The 16863-nt window shown below is 44.0% G+C and overlaps 10 protein-coding genes and 8 non-coding genes across 18 annotated transcripts; 7 read left to right on the forward strand and 11 right to left on the reverse strand.

Moving 5' to 3' along the window:
- The first annotated feature begins 215 nt into the window (after positions 1-215).
- On the forward strand, positions 216-3421 carry PICMEDRAFT_15638 (hypothetical protein). The gene has a single exon (XM_019160901.1). The coding sequence runs from the start codon at positions 293-295 to the stop codon at positions 3302-3304; it is 3012 nt and encodes a 1003-aa protein (XP_019018843.1). The 5' UTR covers positions 216-292; the 3' UTR covers positions 3305-3421.
- Positions 3006-4435, reverse strand: PICMEDRAFT_15640 (hypothetical protein). Its single transcript, XM_019160903.1, has one exon. The coding sequence runs from the start codon at positions 4378-4380 to the stop codon at positions 3472-3474; it is 909 nt and encodes a 302-aa protein (XP_019018844.1). The 5' UTR covers positions 4381-4435; the 3' UTR covers positions 3006-3471.
- Positions 4436-4658: 223 nt separating this feature from the next.
- On the forward strand, positions 4659-5345 carry PICMEDRAFT_71768 (hypothetical protein; the record flags this gene model as incomplete). Its single annotated transcript, XM_019164000.1, has 1 exon — positions 4659-5345. The coding sequence occupies one exon, from the start codon at positions 4659-4661 to the stop codon at positions 5343-5345; it is 687 nt and encodes a 228-aa protein (XP_019018845.1).
- A 209-nt stretch (positions 5346-5554) lies between these two features.
- Positions 5555-6525, reverse strand: PICMEDRAFT_15642 (hypothetical protein). Its single transcript, XM_019160904.1, has one exon. The coding sequence runs from the start codon at positions 6474-6476 to the stop codon at positions 5580-5582; it is 897 nt and encodes a 298-aa protein (XP_019018846.1). The 5' UTR covers positions 6477-6525; the 3' UTR covers positions 5555-5579.
- Positions 6526-6734: 209 nt separating this feature from the next.
- Positions 6735-6807, reverse strand: PICMEDRAFT_t69. Its single transcript has one exon. It is a non-coding gene; the product is annotated as a tRNA-Ala (tRNA).
- A 9-nt stretch (positions 6808-6816) lies between these two features.
- On the reverse strand, positions 6817-6890 carry PICMEDRAFT_t68. The gene has a single exon. It is a non-coding gene; the product is annotated as a tRNA-Ile (tRNA).
- A 128-nt stretch (positions 6891-7018) lies between these two features.
- PICMEDRAFT_15644 (hypothetical protein) lies at positions 7019-9383 on the reverse strand. Its single transcript, XM_019160905.1, has one exon. The coding sequence runs from the start codon at positions 9273-9275 to the stop codon at positions 7320-7322; it is 1956 nt and encodes a 651-aa protein (XP_019018847.1). The 5' UTR covers positions 9276-9383; the 3' UTR covers positions 7019-7319.
- Positions 9384-10069: 686 nt separating this feature from the next.
- Positions 10070-10143, forward strand: PICMEDRAFT_t45. Its single transcript has one exon. It is a non-coding gene; the product is annotated as a tRNA-Asn (tRNA).
- An 8-nt stretch (positions 10144-10151) lies between these two features.
- PICMEDRAFT_t46 lies at positions 10152-10223 on the forward strand. The gene has a single exon. It is a non-coding gene; the product is annotated as a tRNA-Pro (tRNA).
- Positions 10224-10332: 109 nt separating this feature from the next.
- Positions 10333-10404, reverse strand: PICMEDRAFT_t67. Its single transcript has one exon. It is a non-coding gene; the product is annotated as a tRNA-Trp (tRNA).
- A 103-nt stretch (positions 10405-10507) lies between these two features.
- Positions 10508-10578, forward strand: PICMEDRAFT_t47. Its single transcript has one exon. It is a non-coding gene; the product is annotated as a tRNA-Gly (tRNA).
- A 432-nt stretch (positions 10579-11010) lies between these two features.
- On the forward strand, positions 11011-11519 carry PICMEDRAFT_15645 (hypothetical protein). The gene has a single exon (XM_019160906.1). The coding sequence runs from the start codon at positions 11096-11098 to the stop codon at positions 11357-11359; it is 264 nt and encodes an 87-aa protein (XP_019018848.1). The 5' UTR covers positions 11011-11095; the 3' UTR covers positions 11360-11519.
- Positions 11520-11665: 146 nt separating this feature from the next.
- PICMEDRAFT_15647 (hypothetical protein) lies at positions 11666-12361 on the forward strand. The gene has a single exon (XM_019160907.1). It carries the CDS (start codon positions 11919-11921, stop codon positions 12252-12254), a length of 336 nt encoding a protein of 111 aa, XP_019018849.1. The 5' UTR covers positions 11666-11918; the 3' UTR covers positions 12255-12361.
- A 16-nt stretch (positions 12362-12377) lies between these two features.
- On the reverse strand, positions 12378-12461 carry PICMEDRAFT_t66. Its single transcript has one exon. It is a non-coding gene; the product is annotated as a tRNA-Lys (tRNA).
- A 9-nt stretch (positions 12462-12470) lies between these two features.
- PICMEDRAFT_t65 lies at positions 12471-12542 on the reverse strand. Its single transcript has one exon. It is a non-coding gene; the product is annotated as a tRNA-Glu (tRNA).
- A 224-nt stretch (positions 12543-12766) lies between these two features.
- On the reverse strand, positions 12767-13843 carry PICMEDRAFT_31564 (hypothetical protein; the record flags this gene model as incomplete). The annotated part of the gene is made up of 1 exon (XM_019162709.1): positions 12767-13843. The coding sequence occupies one exon, from the start codon at positions 13841-13843 to the stop codon at positions 12767-12769; it is 1077 nt and encodes a 358-aa protein (XP_019018850.1).
- A 480-nt stretch (positions 13844-14323) lies between these two features.
- Positions 14324-16156, reverse strand: PICMEDRAFT_26741 (hypothetical protein; the record flags this gene model as incomplete). The annotated part of the gene is made up of 1 exon (XM_019162463.1): positions 14324-16156. A coding segment is annotated over one exon (1833 nt), but the record flags the coding sequence as incomplete, so codon positions are not given.
- A 162-nt stretch (positions 16157-16318) lies between these two features.
- PICMEDRAFT_15650 (hypothetical protein) lies at positions 16319-16822 on the reverse strand. The gene is made up of 2 exons (XM_019160908.1): positions 16773-16822; positions 16319-16641 (listed from the first exon to the last, which is right to left on the reverse strand). The coding sequence occupies exons 1-2, from the start codon at positions 16773-16775 to the stop codon at positions 16447-16449; spliced, it is 198 nt and encodes a 65-aa protein (XP_019018852.1). The 5' UTR covers positions 16776-16822; the 3' UTR covers positions 16319-16446.
- Between the last annotated feature and the right edge of the window lie 41 nt (positions 16823-16863).

Genomic DNA, 16863 nt, shown 5'->3' on the forward strand with positions numbered 1-16863 from the left:
GACGTGGTTGTTTGAATGGAGAAAGAAAACAAAGGCAAAGGTTTTAGCCCAGGTAAAAGAAGTTATAGCGGAAATATGGGAAGACGGAAAGAGCAGCAAAAATATGCGGTAGGACACCACCCAACACGACAAGAGCAGGTGCGCTCCACGCCTTTGTCGACTCAAGCGTGGGACACTGAAAAATTTTCAGCCAACATGTTTTTGAATCAGGGAAGGGGGTTTGTTTCGAGTTTAGGAGAAAGACTTAAAATCAAAATCACCACTGTCCAGGGTATGCATACTAGAGTTTACCATGGCTAAAAAGGGAAAGAAGAACAACCAGGATTACTGGGATGAGGAATTCGAAGAGGATTTACCTCAAGCACAAGAATTGAGTGCCGAGCCAGAACCATCTGAAACTGCCAATTCAGAAGGGCCAGAAGGTCCTGCCAACACCAATGCCGAAGATGAATCTTCCGGTGTAGACTTTTTGTCCAACTTAAAGAAGGCAAAGACCAAGAAGGACAAGAAGGCAAAGGAGGCTGAAGAAGAAAAGGCAAAACAGGCCGCCGCCCAGCAGCAAAAGGGGCCAATCATTAAAACAAAGAAGGAGAAGGAGAGAGAAAAGAAAGAGAGAGAAAAGCAAAGAAAGAAGCAGCTAGCTGAAAGAAAGGGTGCATCTCAAGTTCAAAAGCCTACTGGCACCACTCCAGAAACCACTCCTGCTCCTGAATCTGAAGCATCTTCGAAAAAGGATGAACCTGCCGCAAAAGAAGCTCCAAAGGCTAAGAAGGGCAAAAAGGTCCCTGGTAATATTGCTGCTTTGAAGAAACAGTTGGAATTGAAGAAGCAGGCGGAGGAGGAAGCACAGCGTCTTGAAGAAGAAGAAAAACTCAGAGAAGAAGAGGAAGAGCAGAAGAAACTTGAAGAAGAAAAGGCCAAGGAAGAAGCAAAGAAAGCAAAGAAAGAGAAAGAGAAGGCCAGAATAGAACAACTGAAAAAGGAAGGTAAATACCTGACCAAGAAGCAAAAACAAGAAAAGCTTCTGCAGGAAAGAAGAAGAGCAGCTTTGCTACAAGCAGGCAATATCCAAGTTGCAGGCTTGTCAAAGGATAATGGCTCCACTCCAAAATCCAAGGCAACTGCTTCAAGATTCAAGAAGAAGAGTAGTAAAGACAGCAAATCTAATGATTCTACTTCTGTTCAGGATTCTGAGTCTCCAGCCGTCGAATCTGAGAAAGGTGCAGATGAAGTGGAAGAAGAAGAGGCTTTGGTAGATGATTGGGAACAAATGGCTTTGGACGATGATGACGAAGAAGATGAAGAAGAAAGAGAAGAAAAAGAGGAAGAAGATTTTGTTGCCAAGGACTACGACAACAGTGAACCTACTGATGAAACAGAAAAGAAACAAGTCTCTCCAGCCCCTGCTTTAAAACAGCCAGAAACTACCACTAACACTGTTATTCCTGCCAAATCAGCATTACTACCTGCAACTACAAGTATAAGTAAAGACGGCAAAGAGTTACGTTCTCCAATTTGTTGTATCTTGGGTCACGTTGATACTGGTAAAACCAAATTATTGGACAAAATCAGACAAACAAATGTTCAAGGTGGTGAAGCTGGTGGTATTACCCAACAAATTGGTGCTACCTATTTCCCAATTGATGCTATTGAGCAAAAGACAAAGGTCATGGAACAATACGAGAAGGTTTCTTATGAGGTCCCTGGTTTATTAATGATCGATACCCCGGGTCACGAATCTTTCACAAATTTGAGAACAAGAGGTTCATCATTATGTAACATTGCCATTTTAGTCATTGATATCATGCATGGTTTGGAACAACAAACTCTAGAATCTATTAGACTTTTGAGAGATAGAAAAGCACCCTTCGTTGTTGCTCTGAACAAAATTGATAGATTGTATGGTTGGGATGCTACTCCTAACAATTCATTCCGTGAATCTTTAGCAAGCCAAAAGTCTTCTGTTCAATCCGAGTTCGAAAACAGATTCACTGCCATCAAGGTTGCCTTAGCAGAACAGGGTTTAAACAGTGAATTGTATTTCAAAAATCCAAACATCTCTAAATATGTTTCCATTGTGCCAACATCTGCTGTCACAGGTGAGGGTGTTCCTGATTTATTATGGTTACTTTTGGAATTAACCCAAAAGAGAATGAGTAAGCAGTTGAAGTACTTAACAGGTGTTGAAGCAACTATTTTGGAAGTCAAGGTCATTGAAGGTTTAGGTACCACCATCGATGTCATTTTGTCTAATGGTGTTTTACATGAAGGTGATAGGATAGTTTTGTGCGGTATGAATGGACCAATTGCTACCAACATTAGAGCTTTATTAACTCCTCCGCCAGCAAGAGAATTGCGTATCAAATCCGAATATGTTCATCATAAAGAAGTTAAAGCAGCTTTGGGTGTTAAGATTGCAGCAAATGACTTGGAAAAAGCAGTTGCAGGATCAAGGTTGTTGGTTGTCAAAGACGGTGACGATGAAGATGAAATGATGGATGATGTGATGGAAGACTTAACCGGCTTGTTGGATTCGGTTGATCCAACGGGTAGAGGTGTGGTTGTTCAGGCCTCAACATTAGGTTCATTGGAAGCATTGCTTGATTTCTTGAAAGACATGAAAATTCCAGTTATGTCCATCGGTTTGGGTCCCGTTTATAAGAGAGATGTCATGAAGGCCACTGCCATGTTAGATAAGGCCAAAGAATACGCTGTTATGTTGTGTTTCGATGTCAAGGTTGATAAGGAAGCTGAACAATATGCAACTGAACAGGGTGTCAAAATTTTCAACGCTGATGTTATTTATCATTTGTTTGACGAGTTCACAGCATACCAAGAAAAGTTATTGGAAGAAAAGAGAAAAGCAAATGAAGGATCTGCTATTTATCCATGTGTCCTGAAAACCATCCAGATCATCAACAAGAGAAATCCAATGATCATTGGTGTGGATGTTACTGAAGGTATGGTTAAACATGGTACTCCAATTTGTGTTGTTAAGCCTGATCCACTGACTGGTAGAAAAACACCAATGTTGTTGGGAACTGTTGCTTCTTTGGAAGTCAATCATGAATCTAAGAGTTCTGTCAGAAAAGGTCAAACCAATGCTGGTGTAGCAATGCGTTTAGATCCTCCTTCAGGCCAACAGCCAACGTGGGGTAGACATGTTGACGAAAAAGATGGACTATATTCTCTCATCACGAGAAAATCTATCGACACATTAAAAGATCCAGCGTTCAGAAATACTGTGCCGAGGGAAGACTGGTTATTAATAAAGAAATTAAAACCATTATTAGATATCGACTAATCAAATAGTGGGGTTTATATTGCCTGTAAGTATAGTATATATTATTTCATAGGAATTTCTTGTTATATTAAGTAAATAGTATAACTTCTTTATTTTTGCTGCTCGGAAGGATGAAGGCAAGTTTAGGTTATGAAGTACAAAAATTCGAAAAATTGTTCATATTCAACTCATTCTTCATCCGAAATAATCTCCTCCGGTGCTGGAGGTGGCGGTGGAGGTTTGAAATACTCTTGATCAGCAATGACTGACTTCCTATAAGCTTCTTTATCATCGGCAAAAGCCAAAAGATAGTTCAATTCCAAGTCATGCACTTGTCTTCCAAGAATGACTACCGAATGCAAAGGTTCACCAGCATCATAGCCAGCCAATTCTTTCAAAGTTGCAGCTTTGAATGATTGGTTAGGAGATCCAAGCCTGGAAACTGCAATACAAGGTGTTTCTGGCGTGTAAGCTTCTTCTTTTCTTTTTTCTTCGATTTCTAAAAGTTGTTCACAACAAGTTGAAACGGACATGTATCTTGGAGGATCATAGACAATTCTTCCACGCATCATTTCCTTGATATTTGGTTCTTTCACCTTTATATCTAGTAATAAAAGGGTATGTAATCCAATTCTTCTGTTCTCCATAACTTTGTTGTAAAAAGAATCTGGTCTCCAATCTTCGGTGAAAAAAACAATGGATACAGCTTGACCAAAGTTGTACAACTGCAAGCCACATGCACCAACTGCATTCATCACACTGGCATTGTGAATACTCTCAACCGCTATACCTAAATCTCTGGCACGGATTGCCAAATCGGTATGGGTAGTAGCTCCGAAAACGTCACCAACCACCAAAAATGCAACATCATCAACATCGGCATTTTCAAGAATCTTGTCACTCTCAGATTCTACCATTTCACGATCAGCCAATATCACTTCACGGCCGTAAAATTCTTCCAATTTTGCCTTATCTGCAGACATCAAGATAGAAGTGTAAGCTTCGAGGTACACCCGCTTACATTTTTTAACAGCTGCAAGACCACGAACAGTGATGTCAGATTCATGGGCAAGTCCCAATCCAATCATATAAAGCATTGTAAATGAAAAGTTGGACGTTAATTACAAATCTTTACCTAACAGTAGTATTATGCAAAACGTTCCAAAGGTGTCGATAGGATGGAGTAATGGGGTGCTGAAAAAAATTGATAAAAATTTTGAGAAAAAATCATGTTCTGAGAATGAGACGCCCGATTGAAGACATTGGGGACGTGACAATCGGTTGTCATCGATGGAGCATTTTGTATCTCTAACTTTGAGGGCACTGCACGTTATACATTTCAGATAGTTTCTAATTAAGCAAATTAATATCTAACATGGTTTTTGAAGATATTGAGTCTACGCTTGAGGTAGGGACCGGTTCTTCGAGCAGATTTGGAGGATTGACCGAAAGATGGCAAAGGTTAAGGAAAGAAATAGTCAGATACAGACTCCATGTATACCTTCCCATTGCAATTATTAGTATAGTGCTCTTCAGTCTAATTACAATCTTTATTGTTCGTGTCGAGCCTAACTTGGGTGTCGGTGTTGCGGAAGGCACGCAGTTCAATGCAGATAACGTCAGATTGCTTGGTCTGGGAGAACAGGGCGGAATTGATTTGCAGGTAAGTGGTATAAACAGCAACAATTTTACAAATATCGACGACTTTTGGATCAGGCAGTACTTCAAAAAAGGTGGGTTTGTAATCAGGGGATTGAACTTGAAAATTGATGAGTTAGATCTGATTGTTTACGATGCATCTAAAGGTGAGGATTTGAAGCTCGGCAAGATTGAGATCCAGCCTTTTTACGTGAAGATTGTTGATGGCGCAAATACTGCTTTGGATTTATTTGTGACTCTTTGGCCTAATGCGAAAGGAACACGAGGTCTGTTGAGGAAGATTTTGCTAGATTCCGGTGCTAAACTTAGACTGAGAGGGGATGCCAATGTTAAAGTTTATGTGCTAAACGGTTTCCTGCCGGTAAGTAGCATTAGCATTCCGTTGGACGTGGAGATTCGATGATCATGGATATGCTTTGCTTTGTTTTGCATTTACGTTTTTTATTTTATATTACTATTATACGATTTTGGTCATTTGGGATTTTATTGCAGCATCTGGATAGTTATTTAGCATTTTTTCAAGCTCCTGTACAACAGGATAAATGAAAGTCAAACAATTTTTTTTACCGACGTCGGTTGAGTACAACAAGTATTATATGAGAAGAATTATTTATTGGGAATTGTTTTTAGCCATGAATCAGCCTGGTGGTAATTGGGAGACATCAACAACATCTGCGGCATCCTTAGTTGGGTCTGTACCATCTTCGACACCTTCTATCGGAGTTCTTGGTAGTGCCATCATACCTGATCTTGCCAATTCTAGGATACCGAACGGTTGAATGAGAGCAATAAATGCACTGATTCTGGTTGGCTTTGCGGATAATTCAACGATACAATTTCTGTCACTGACATCAACGACCTTGCCTCCAAATTCACGAGTTAATTTACTGATTGCATCCAAATGTTCATACTTTTGTCTCAAAGCCTGGGAAGGTGGAAGGTTGGATGGGTGATAAACCTCAGTTCTCAATTTCTCAGAGACCTTAACATCAGCATCGTTGTGATGAGCAACCAACTCTTGGAAGTACTCAGAACCCAAAAGTGAGATTCTTGCGAGCAACAATTCTCTTTTAATGATTTCAGAATGAGAGTAGTCCAACACAGCGTAGACAGGGACTAAATCTTCGATTTGCTTTCTAGCTTGTTCAATGACTGCATCTTGGCCACCGAGGACGATGGTCATACGAGACAAGTCTTTCACCTCAGTATTACACACGACCAGCGAGTCGATGTTGAAGCCTCTTGCGGCAAGTGTACCGGAGACGAGAGACAAGACACCTGGTTCGTTCTGCACCAAACAGTTTAGAACATGCTGCGTTTTCGGAGTCTTGGAGACTATTGGGGTTTCGTAGATGATAGAGCTGACTGCAGAGTCGGCAGACAACGTTGGGTTCTCAAAAGTGGGCAACTGTGGCCTCTTCTTGTTTCTGTGTAGGTTTTTGTATGCAATGGCAGCAGTAGATGATGAGTTTCTGAAAAGAGACAATGAACCCAGCGGGTTGCACTGTCTCAATCCCACAGACTTAGACAACATTAAATGCTTGTGAATGGATGTCTGGCAGCACCTGTAAAGATTCGGAAACCCAAAAGGAAAGAGACTATAAGATCTTCTTTTTGCAAAAGCTCGTATCAAATACGTTCACAGGACCGGCCATCAGAAGAGTCACATTTTCCTGGCCTCCTCGCTTCTCTCCGTGGAGGGAGGATCAAGGAAAGTTTCAATCCATCTTCCGGTTCAGGCCCGATGCCAACAACACCGGAAGAAAAAAAAATAATGAGGGCAAAAAAGAATTGGACGAGTTGGGAGTTGAACCCAAGACCTTTCGCATGCTAAGCGAACGCGCTACCAACTACGCCACACGCCCTAGAACTGGTGGTCCCTAGCAGGATCGAACTGCTGATCTTGGCGTTATTAGCACCACGCCTTAACCAACTGGGCCAAGGGACCATTTCTTGTGATTGTGAGAGCTCAGATGTTATTCAAGTAGAGCCAGCTATCCAATAGTCTTTGAGCTCATAATCCTACAACTTTTACAAACTCTGATATGTCCCCAAGTGTCAGTGTAGCAAAATAAACCAGTTTAGAAAAATTTAAAAACGAAAGTCCTACCAACAATTTTAATTACGTAATAAACAATAGAGCCGTATGTATAATTTGATGCTAATAAGTATCCGTTTCATTCTCACATGCGAAGCTCCTACAGTGATTAGATTATAGATATACAAACCAAAGCAAAAACAGTTCAATTATGTGACTAGGGTCATTCGAAATCTCTAGCAGAGACACATGGTCCACATGGTCTTGACCAATTCAAAAAAGTTTCAATGAAAAGAATAGCCCGGGTACATAATTTGAGTCAAATTGAAAGAGAGTATTTCAGATAAATAAAGGAATCTCTATAGCTCCACCAACAGTTTCAATGCCATCATTCTTCTTTTTGCCGTTAGCACCCTTTTTGGGCCTTCCTTTAGTTTTACGGTTCTTGGTTCTCTTGTTGGTGTCTTTTTCCTTTCTGTAGTTAGACAAACGTTTCCGAGTCCGATCCCCTTCACTCTCAACCTCATCATTGACAACCATACTCTGTTCGACTTCAATATTGTTGATTGCTGTAGGCGTTGCATGTCCTAGCAATGACATAGTCAATTGCTCAGTCAACTGCAATATATTGTCATCTTGGCGCCGGTTCTTTGTTTTATCAGCATGAACACCTTCGACTGGCATGTAATCGCCTACTATATCCATTTCCATTGGTAGGCCCCTATATCCTTCGTGATCTCGGTCATGGATATTAACGTTCTCAATTTCTTCAAACTCAGCTCTGGCGTCTTTACCAAAGTAATCATCTAATGTTATCAATTGACCATCATTTCCCACACGTATTGTTTGAACATCTTGATCATCCTTTATCAATTGTTCAACAAAATTATTACCGTAGCCCAGCTTAGATAACAATGTAGGGCTTCTTGTTTCAGGTGTTAAAGCAGAAAGTTCATCGATTGAAATACTTTCCAAAGTCACAAATTCAATACTGGAGCCATATAAGTCATTATTGTCCAGCCGCTGTGCTTGTTGTTGATTCAGGGTATGTGTACTTTTCCCTAGCAATAATAGCAATGATGTGATTCCGTCCATGTCTTTTCTGATTTTGATAAGTTTGGAAAGTCTGATTGCCTTGAGTAAACGTGAGAAATACTCAAAATGGTACGTAGAAGATAACGACAGATCATAACAATCGACAAACTCGTACTCTTCTGGGTTAGTTTCTGGAATCACAGGTTTGAAAAGTTTAAACTCTGGGATATTTAGTTTCCTTTGAGGTATAATCAATTTTGAAAAACCTATGGTATCAGATTTTGACTTTGATATGAATATAAGCTTAGAACGATGCTCCTTTTCATCATTGCCATCATTCATACCATTTGCCACGTGGCCTTTTGTCTTGTGGCAATAAAGAACAAATTTGTCTGTGTTCAAATCATTCATGTCTTTTATAATGTCATGTAATATGTTGGATTTAATGATAATGTCGTATAATATTTTATTTGAATCCAATCTAAAAATAGAGTCATCAATGATTGGATTATCAATATCAAAGCTCTCGATAACATCAATGTTGTCGGTTGTATTTTTTTTCTCTTTACTCTTCCTATTCTTTTTCTTCAACTTTTTGCCCTTGGATCGGAGATCATCAATGTAGTAGGTATTCAATTCACATCTTTCAATTATGGAGTCATCTTCAAACACCATAACAAACGGATCTCCTTCTCTATCGTATCTCAAGGTGCACTCAACCCGTTGTTCTGCATCTTTCCTATCTTTGACGTGGATATTCATCGTTTCCAAGAATGAGGCAATGTTTAGGTTTACCGAAATGATTGCATCGCAGTCAAAGCTATTTGTGACGTAGTTTTCCGTGCCATCTTCTTCAGCTTCTGCGTCAGAAAAATCCGTGTCTTCTGCATATAGTTGAGCAGCTGAAAAGTTGTTTTTTTCTCTCCAAACGCCATTGAAAGTGTAAGTCTGAAACACTTTTCGATTCAAGTTCAATCGCACTTTGCAAACATTACCGTCATTTATACTGAAGCACATTCCATCGCTCGATATATCAAGTAGACAGAAATCTCCGAATGATTGAACAGAGCTGATCAACTGATGCAATAATTGAATGTTTCTAGTTTTAGATTCAAACTGGGGAAGCAATTCGTTCTTCTTGGTTTGCTGAACTGGTATATCTCGCCTTTTATTCTGTACTATGTCCTGTGTAAGTCCTCCGAGCCTGTTATCATTAGCATTTGCGCTAATGCTTTCATATACATTTTCGTTTCCAGTCATTATTTGATTGATTTCTGTTGCCTTTACGTATTTTCTTAAATTTTATTTTGGTAGCATCATATGGACAGTGCTCGTACTTGTTTTTTTATACGCTGTACTCTACTCTGGTATGCGGTGGTCTTTTAAATCGAGGTTCCTCCGGATGCTGGAGATGAGCTTCAAAATAATGGCAAACGCGTCTTCTGAAAGTACCGCTGGTCTTGATTTTCTTCTCGCATGGACATTTTTATTTTGGTACTGCAGCTTTTTTTTTACACTACAACTGCTTATCACTGTTGATGGGCCCCAAAATTTGTCCTGTGAAGGCATTCTCCTTGGCCATATATTATCACAATTTTACCAAGCGTCAGATTATATGTTCATTCAATCCATCTCATTGGGAAGTTCCATACTAGGCATGCTAGCATTACCCACTAACCTATGTGTTGAGATAAGATGCCGAAGTCAATAAGTATCAATAAATTAGATTTAGAGGCTTTTGAAAGACAAGGCATTAGAAAAGAGCCTTGTAATGACAAGGCATCCGACAAGAGGCTTAGAATGACAAGGCATCAAGTAATCTAATATAAATTGAACAATATACAATGGATATTCATAACAGAATAGCTAGACTTCAACACCATGAGGCCGGCAAAAGGCAAATGAAGGTGGCTAATGCATAACAAGCTCAGCGGTATTATTCACAGGTTCCTCACCGGGCCGCTTCTGTTCTCCCATGGCTTTGGTGCCGTGCTGTATACACTTAATTCTGAGTGCGGATTATGGACACCCGTAAAAAACGTCTGGCAATAATTGACTGGATGGCCAAGTTGGTTAAGGCGTGCGACTGTTAATCGCAAGATCGTGAGTTCAACCCTCACTCCGGTCGGTTCTTTAGGGTTAATGGTCTAGTGGTATGATTCCTGCTTTGGGAGCAGGAGGCCCTGGGTTCAATTCCCAGTTGACCCCGAAGTTTTTTTGCTCTTTCGAGCCAGCCGGCGTGCTTTCCGGCTGCGTCTTAAGGCATTTTTACCAAAAAATAAACTGCAGAGCTTCTTGATGAAAAAAATAGTCGGTTTGAGGCCAACAGGAATCGAACCTGCAACCTTTCGATTTGGAGTCGAAAGCTCTACCATTGAGCCATAGCCCCATCCGTGCACGGCGTTAAGCATCTATGTTTCATCAGGCGCGCATACTGGCTGCATGTCTGTACATAACTATAGCCAAAATGGGATGCTACGCTCATGTAATTCGCGCAAGTGGTTTAGTGGTAAAATTCAACGTTGCCATCGTTGAGCCCCCGGTTCGATTCCGGGCTTGCGCAGTTTCTTTTTTGTTTTTCCTCCTTCCCAATGGAGAAACGGCCTGCTGCACCGCCCCGCACTGCCCCGCACCGCGCCCCCGCCGTGTTCCATGCTCCGTATGCCCATCGCGCCCTCCCACGGCTGCTGTGGGCTGGCACCCCGTCTCCCCCGCATTTTTAGCACTCTGCCCCGGCGTGCGGCTGTCGCTCCGTTTATCCATCCGGGCCAACGCCCCCGGTGATTCACCACCCGTGTGTCCACCGCGCCACCCGATGAGTCCGAGCAGACCCCCCTCACCCCCACTCAATCTACCAACGGACCGTTTGTCCTGGGCGGCGGCACGGGCAGGATGATTCAGGTGCAGTGGTCTGCATCGGCTGAGCATCCGGGGAGCGGGCGTCCGTGGCGGATATAAAAGCGTGTAGTTTTCCTACTTTTTTTCCCCCGTTGATTACTTCCTCAAATATCCTCTTAGTGCTATCTATCTGCCACAAGCAAATACCCCAGACCAAACACACACTCCCCCACACACACAAAATGTCCATCATTGTCAACAACAACCTCTCGCTCGCCGAAAAGGACGACCACGTGAAGGTCTACGACAGAGAACACCGGGTCTCTGTCACCGAGGCAACCGCCGACGTCCACGGCTTGGGCTTGTCTAAGGTCATCAGCTACATTGACGACGACGACAAGAGCGACGACGACGAGTACTACGACGGCAACAACTACAGCTTCATTCCGACCGTGAGCTGCGACAACTACGACTCCGTACACGTCTATGGTCACAACCAGATGTAAGGGTCGATCGCCCTTCTGCACCCGAGCTCTCTTTTCTACTCTCCCTTTTCTACTCCCCCCTTTATTTCTCTTCCACTTGATGTGTATGCATACGCTTATGTCTTTCTTTATATCTTCGGTAATCGATTTACGGCACACCGTTGCCCTGGTTCTCTATCCTCTGTGTCCTCGTTGGCTTTCGCCGTGCCGACAGCAGACGTCTCCGTATCCCCTTCCCCTTCACGGCCGGCCTGCTTCCGCCCTTTGCCCTCCGCTCTTCGCCTTTCGCCCTTCCGGGCAGCCTTGCCACCTGCGCCACGCCGGCCCCATTAGTCCGGCCCCGCGCACGCCCCCCCGCTGACGTGCTGCTGCGCCACACGGGGACCAGACTCCGAGCATAGCGGCCGGCGCAGGATGGGTGCCTCGGATCAAATTGGCCACCGGCACTGCACCTTGCCGGACCACATAAATACGGGCTGCCTCCCATCCCTTTATGACACGTCGTGGTGGTGGTTCGCTCTTCTGATTAGATTTTCTGTGGCAAGCATAGAAGTCTTTCCTTTATTCGAACCACAGCAGCATGTCCCAAAACCTCGCAGCTATCAGGAAGAACGAGTCCAACGGCGTGCTCTCGAACACGCCATCGTTGAGCAACCTCTACAACTCCACCTCGCAAAAGGGCTCCAACACGACCCTAGCGATGACCAACTCCGCGGTTTTCAACAACGGCGCTGGCTTCGTGCAGAAGGGCACCATTGCACACATCAACAACACACAGCATGCCAACTCCGGCGCCAATGGCGACGACCATCACGGTGCAGAGGACGAGGACGACGAAGACGAGGCCTTTGAGTTGAACTGGAAGCCGCAGGTCTCCTCCGACAGCCACACCTCGGGCTACTACGACAAGGTTTGACGACACTTTCTTTTTTCTATATAACGGCGCCATGTATAGCAGCATATATTGAGAACACGACACATTGACACAGGAACATCTTGCCAAAAAGGAAAGGAAAGGAAAGAAAAAAAGAAAAATTTAAGCCCGATGCGGGGCTCGAACCCGCAGCCTTTTGATTGCTATCAAATTAAGAGTCAAACGCTCTACCGATTGAGCTAACCAGGCTTAAAGATGTTCCGATACCGGGAGTCGAACCCGGGTCTGCCCGGTGAAAGCGGACCGTGATAGCCGTTACACTATATCGGAATTTGTTGAAAGATAAGGGACTGCGCTATACACAAGCTACTGTTGTTTTAAAACAGATTTTTTGCTTACGTAACATATTTTCGTTTAAGCTGTAGTTGTCATGTCTTCTATATAACTACCATAACCACCCAGGTCGTACTTCGCCCAAGGTGTTGTCATTGTAGAGATTTTGAAAATACGCTATATTGGAATACACAACCTGGAGAAACGGAAAAAGAGCCAGTTCATTTAAAAAACTCGTCGTATCCAGTGAGAACGAATCTGAACTTGACATCGTTTGAGTCCAATCTGTTCCATGCCTTCTTCACATTTGCTTCGCTGATGTTGATGGTTTCAACCATAGGAACGATGTTGTTCTCTGAGGCAAGCTTTAGCATGTACTTGATCTGAGCGCCAGAGCCAGACGCAATGCCGCCGACATTGGCGTTGTTCATGATTAAATCGAAAACATTCAAGTTGAGAGACATATCCTCCAAATCCGGTCCGGTAATGAGCTGCAAACGACCGTTCGGTCTCAACATTTTTGTCATATCGGAGATCATCTTGTTGTTAACAAATGCCCCGGTATGAACAACAACATCGAAGGCGTCCAGGTTCTTCTCCACGAAGTCTGGGTCGTCGGTGGCGACAAAACGGTCTGCACCCAAATCGAGGGCCAACTGCTTCTTCTTCTCCGAGCTGGAGAGAGCGGTTACATGTGCTCCCAACGCCTTGGCAAACATGATGCCCATATGGCCGATACCGCCAATTCCGACAATGCCGACTCTGGTGTCTTTTGACACACCGGTGGCTAAAAGAGGACTCAAACTGGTCATGCCTCCGCACATCAACGGAGCGGCATGTTCGGTGGAGATGTTGTCTGGGATTTTGAAAACAAATTTCGAGTTGACTCTCGTGTGTGACGCATATCCGCCCTGTCTCTCTGGCATCGAAACATGGTTACCGTATGTCGTCACTGCCTGTCTGCAATTGTTTTCGAACCCGTGCTTGCAGCGGTAGCAGCTAGCACAACTGTCTGCTAGTGCACCGACACCCACCCGGTCACCAACCTTGAACTCCTCGTCACTCACTTCCGACCCCTTGTGCACAACATGTCCGATAATCTCGTGTCCTGGGATGATCGGTAGATGTGGTCCGCCCCAATCGCCCCGGACAAAATGTGGATCTGCTCCACATATCCCACAGGCAATAATCTTGATGTCCACGTCCGTTGGTCTTAGCTCCGCTGGCTTGTACGTGATCTTTTCCACGTTTGGATACGTGTTTGGCTTGGCTACTCCTAGACCCGTGATGGTTTCCATTTCCGAATGCATTTCTGTGCTACTGTGTTTATGCGCTCTTGTCTTTCAATTACATTCTAACAAATGCAGAGAGAACACATTACGTAGAGTTATACACATGCTCTATTTTATACACCCGTCCTTCCCCACACGAGTGTCTCCGGGAAACAGGTCTTCGAGAGAACCAGCCATCAGGTTTGAGACACTCGACGGAGATCGGATTTAGCGCTCTCCCACTTTTCCTTCTCGGATTGCCGTTTGCGTCGATTTCCACTACTTCACGCTCTTTTTCTTCTTCTTCTCCATGTATGTCCGGAAGTTCTTGTTGTTTTTGGCAGACGGCGATGCAGTCGAGGAAGCTTGGCCAGCAGACTCGCCGGACTTAGCCCCGCTAAATACCGGGCGACCACCCCTCCGCTTGTCGGTGGCATGGCGGCCGGTGCTGTCATCGTATATAGTGTCGCTGTCGGGCTCCCTCTTGGGAGCAGTCCACTTGGAGGACTTCTTCCCGGACGTGTTCAACGACCCGTCGACAAAGACGAGTCTCTCCTCCAGCATGCGGAACCTGCTTGGACTCTTTTGGAGAATACGTGCCCAGCCCTCGATCTGCTCGTCGGTCCAGCCCGTTTCCCGTCGCAACTGGTGTCTGTACGGGGTGTTTCTGTCCCCTCTACCCAACCGCTCCGGGGAAGAGGAGTATATTGCAAACAACCTGGCCTCAATGTCCAGTAGCTGCTTGTCGAGCCTGGTGTTAACACCCTTGTCCTTACTGGCACCCTTGTTGCCGACCACGGCGCCATCCCCGCCGTCCTCGTTGTAGTCGAGACTAGGCACGGCGTTTGCCTCGTTCTCCACGTAGGTGTCGTCCGGCTCGTCTTCGTCTGCTTCGTATAGCATTGCAAGCGCCCGCTCGAGGTTCTTCTTCCGCAACTCCTCACCAGCGTCGTCAATGGTGTCGCTGACTTCTTTCTTCCCCATCTGGACGGTGACAACCTTGTCCTTGTCCATCTGGAAATCAAACACATTCTTCGGCCCCGAAGCTTTCTTACCCTTCGGCTTGGAGTCTTTTTCTTTGGTTTCTTTCTTCTTCTCGTCATAGTCTTCGATCGTGTTGATGTCGTCGACATCCATCTCTAGCACATGGTTGATTGCACGCTCCACATCGTCATTGCTGCGATGTAGCAATGTCTTTGCTTGCCCAGAAGTCAGCTGTGGGAACATGTCTCTCACATTACGTATTTTCGCCTCATCGAAAACCTTGGCCATGCTGCTCTGACCTGCTTTCTTCTTCCGTTGCGGTAGCAGGATTGGCGCTAGTATGTCTTTCAAATCTGGATTCATCTCGTTGAATTTTTTCGAAAGCACAACACATGAGATCAACGGGTGGAACTGTTTCAGTCGTACCAGACCATCAATCTCGAGCTTCTCCTTCAAAAGCTTCAAAATTTTCGAGCTAGGCAAAGAGCACAAGCTCAACACCATGATTTGGACACAGGTTTTGGAGTTCACACCGGTACCACCAACGTAGAGCTCTTCTAAGATTTCAGTCCAATGCTTGTTCACAAAAGTTTCGGCAAACTCTGAGCTAACCGTTGTCTTACCATTTTTCGACGTTGATGAAAGCCTCACATTTTTCGTATTCCTCCTATTATTTCTGTCATCATTAGAACCCACTGTAACACCCTTCTTGGTACGCTGTCCGAGAAGAAGATACAGCACCTCGGAATCATCTTGTTTCCATTTCCCACTGGCAATGAGTTTCCCAACGTAGTCTTGTAAAGAGCGTATCAGACTCACATCGTCGCTTTTAGATGTATACACCGATTTCATAGATCCCTCCACTAGTTTCCTTATTACAGGGATGGTCACCAGTGTTTGGTTGATTTTTTGGCTGGTGTACTTATCTGCCATGGTGACATAGACCTTGCAAAACTCCCATATGGAAGCTCCTGTGATCTTTAGGTTCACCAAATTCGTTGCTTTGATGTATGAGAATACGGCCAATTTCAAAACGTGCTGGTTTTCTCTGATGTTAGGATTGATTGCCCCAAGGGAGAAGACCTGCGTAGATTCCAAGGATGACTCCCGAAGAAATGATTGCAAAAAAGTATGGAGTTGGTTGACTGTGTTTACGGAAAGAACATATGGAGCCGCTAAAACTTGGGTGCTCTTCTGTTTGCTGTGATACAATGTCAACGCTAGTAGCTTCTTAAACAACGTGATATAGTCTGCCAAAAGATACTCCCAGATGACCGGGTCTTTATCAATTAATGAAGACCGAAGCTTGAAAGGGGGGAATACAGGGATAGGAATGTTTATCGCCTGCTGGTGCTCACCAGCAACAACATCTGATACACTTGACATTGTTTATCACTAATCCAATATGCGCTTGTCGATGAAGAGCACTGGAGTACCAGCTTGGGTAGGTAAGAAAGAAGGTTACTGTAGAGATATAAGAAAATCTCGTTTGAATAAAAATTCAGATGGAAAGTTTTGGGCGGATTTACGAGGGAGCATATTCGACTTAGTTATTGTTATAATTTACACATCTGGCAAACTGCCGTCCACTATACATCAAGCCAATGGATAGCAATGCTTTGGTTTGTTATATATGTAACACCCTTTTAGAAGAATATTCTAAGGATTTCGAGGATACCACCTCCAAGAAGAAGGAAACAGAGTAGGATCACCAACCATCTTGGAATGTTTACCTTTTCGATGCCCTCCTTCTTCTGCTTTTGCTTTTCTCCGGTTCTGACCTTCTTGATGTTGCTGGCGAACTTTTCGTTGGCTCTTCTTTGGTGGAATGATTGGACTGCCTGTAAGTGGTGGAATTTTTCTCAACTCGGCGGGTTTGATCCGTCGATGTGTTTGGGTGTTAGTATCCTTCAATTTTCAAGGTTGATCCACTGGCAAAGCCAACAAACCTTCTATATTTCTGTCAACATACCATTGTGTACTTGTATAGGTGTATGTTTGCTCTACTACGGTGCAAACACGAGTATCCGCTCAGAGGTACAACAATTTTACGGAGAGCAGAG

The sequence above is a fragment of the Pichia membranifaciens genome (genome assembly GCF_001661235.1).
Source record: "Pichia membranifaciens NRRL Y-2026 unplaced genomic scaffold PICMEscaffold_2, whole genome shotgun sequence".
In the NCBI taxonomy this organism is placed as follows: domain Eukaryota; kingdom Fungi; phylum Ascomycota; class Pichiomycetes; order Pichiales; family Pichiaceae; genus Pichia; species Pichia membranifaciens.

Excerpts from the sequence above, each read along its gene's own strand:
- PICMEDRAFT_15638 (XM_019160901.1), top strand. The coding sequence starts at position 293 with ATGGCTAAAAAGGGAAAGAAGAACAACCAGGATTACTGGGATGAGGAA.
- PICMEDRAFT_15640 (XM_019160903.1), bottom strand. The coding sequence starts at position 4,380 with ATGCTTTATATGATTGGATTGGGACTTGCCCATGAATCTGACATCACT.
- PICMEDRAFT_15642 (XM_019160904.1), bottom strand. The coding sequence starts at position 6,476 with ATGTTGTCTAAGTCTGTGGGATTGAGACAGTGCAACCCGCTGGGTTCA.
- PICMEDRAFT_15644 (XM_019160905.1), bottom strand. The coding sequence starts at position 9,275 with ATGACTGGAAACGAAAATGTATATGAAAGCATTAGCGCAAATGCTAAT.
- PICMEDRAFT_15645 (XM_019160906.1), top strand. The coding sequence starts at position 11,096 with ATGTCCATCATTGTCAACAACAACCTCTCGCTCGCCGAAAAGGACGAC.
- PICMEDRAFT_15647 (XM_019160907.1), top strand. The coding sequence starts at position 11,919 with ATGTCCCAAAACCTCGCAGCTATCAGGAAGAACGAGTCCAACGGCGTG.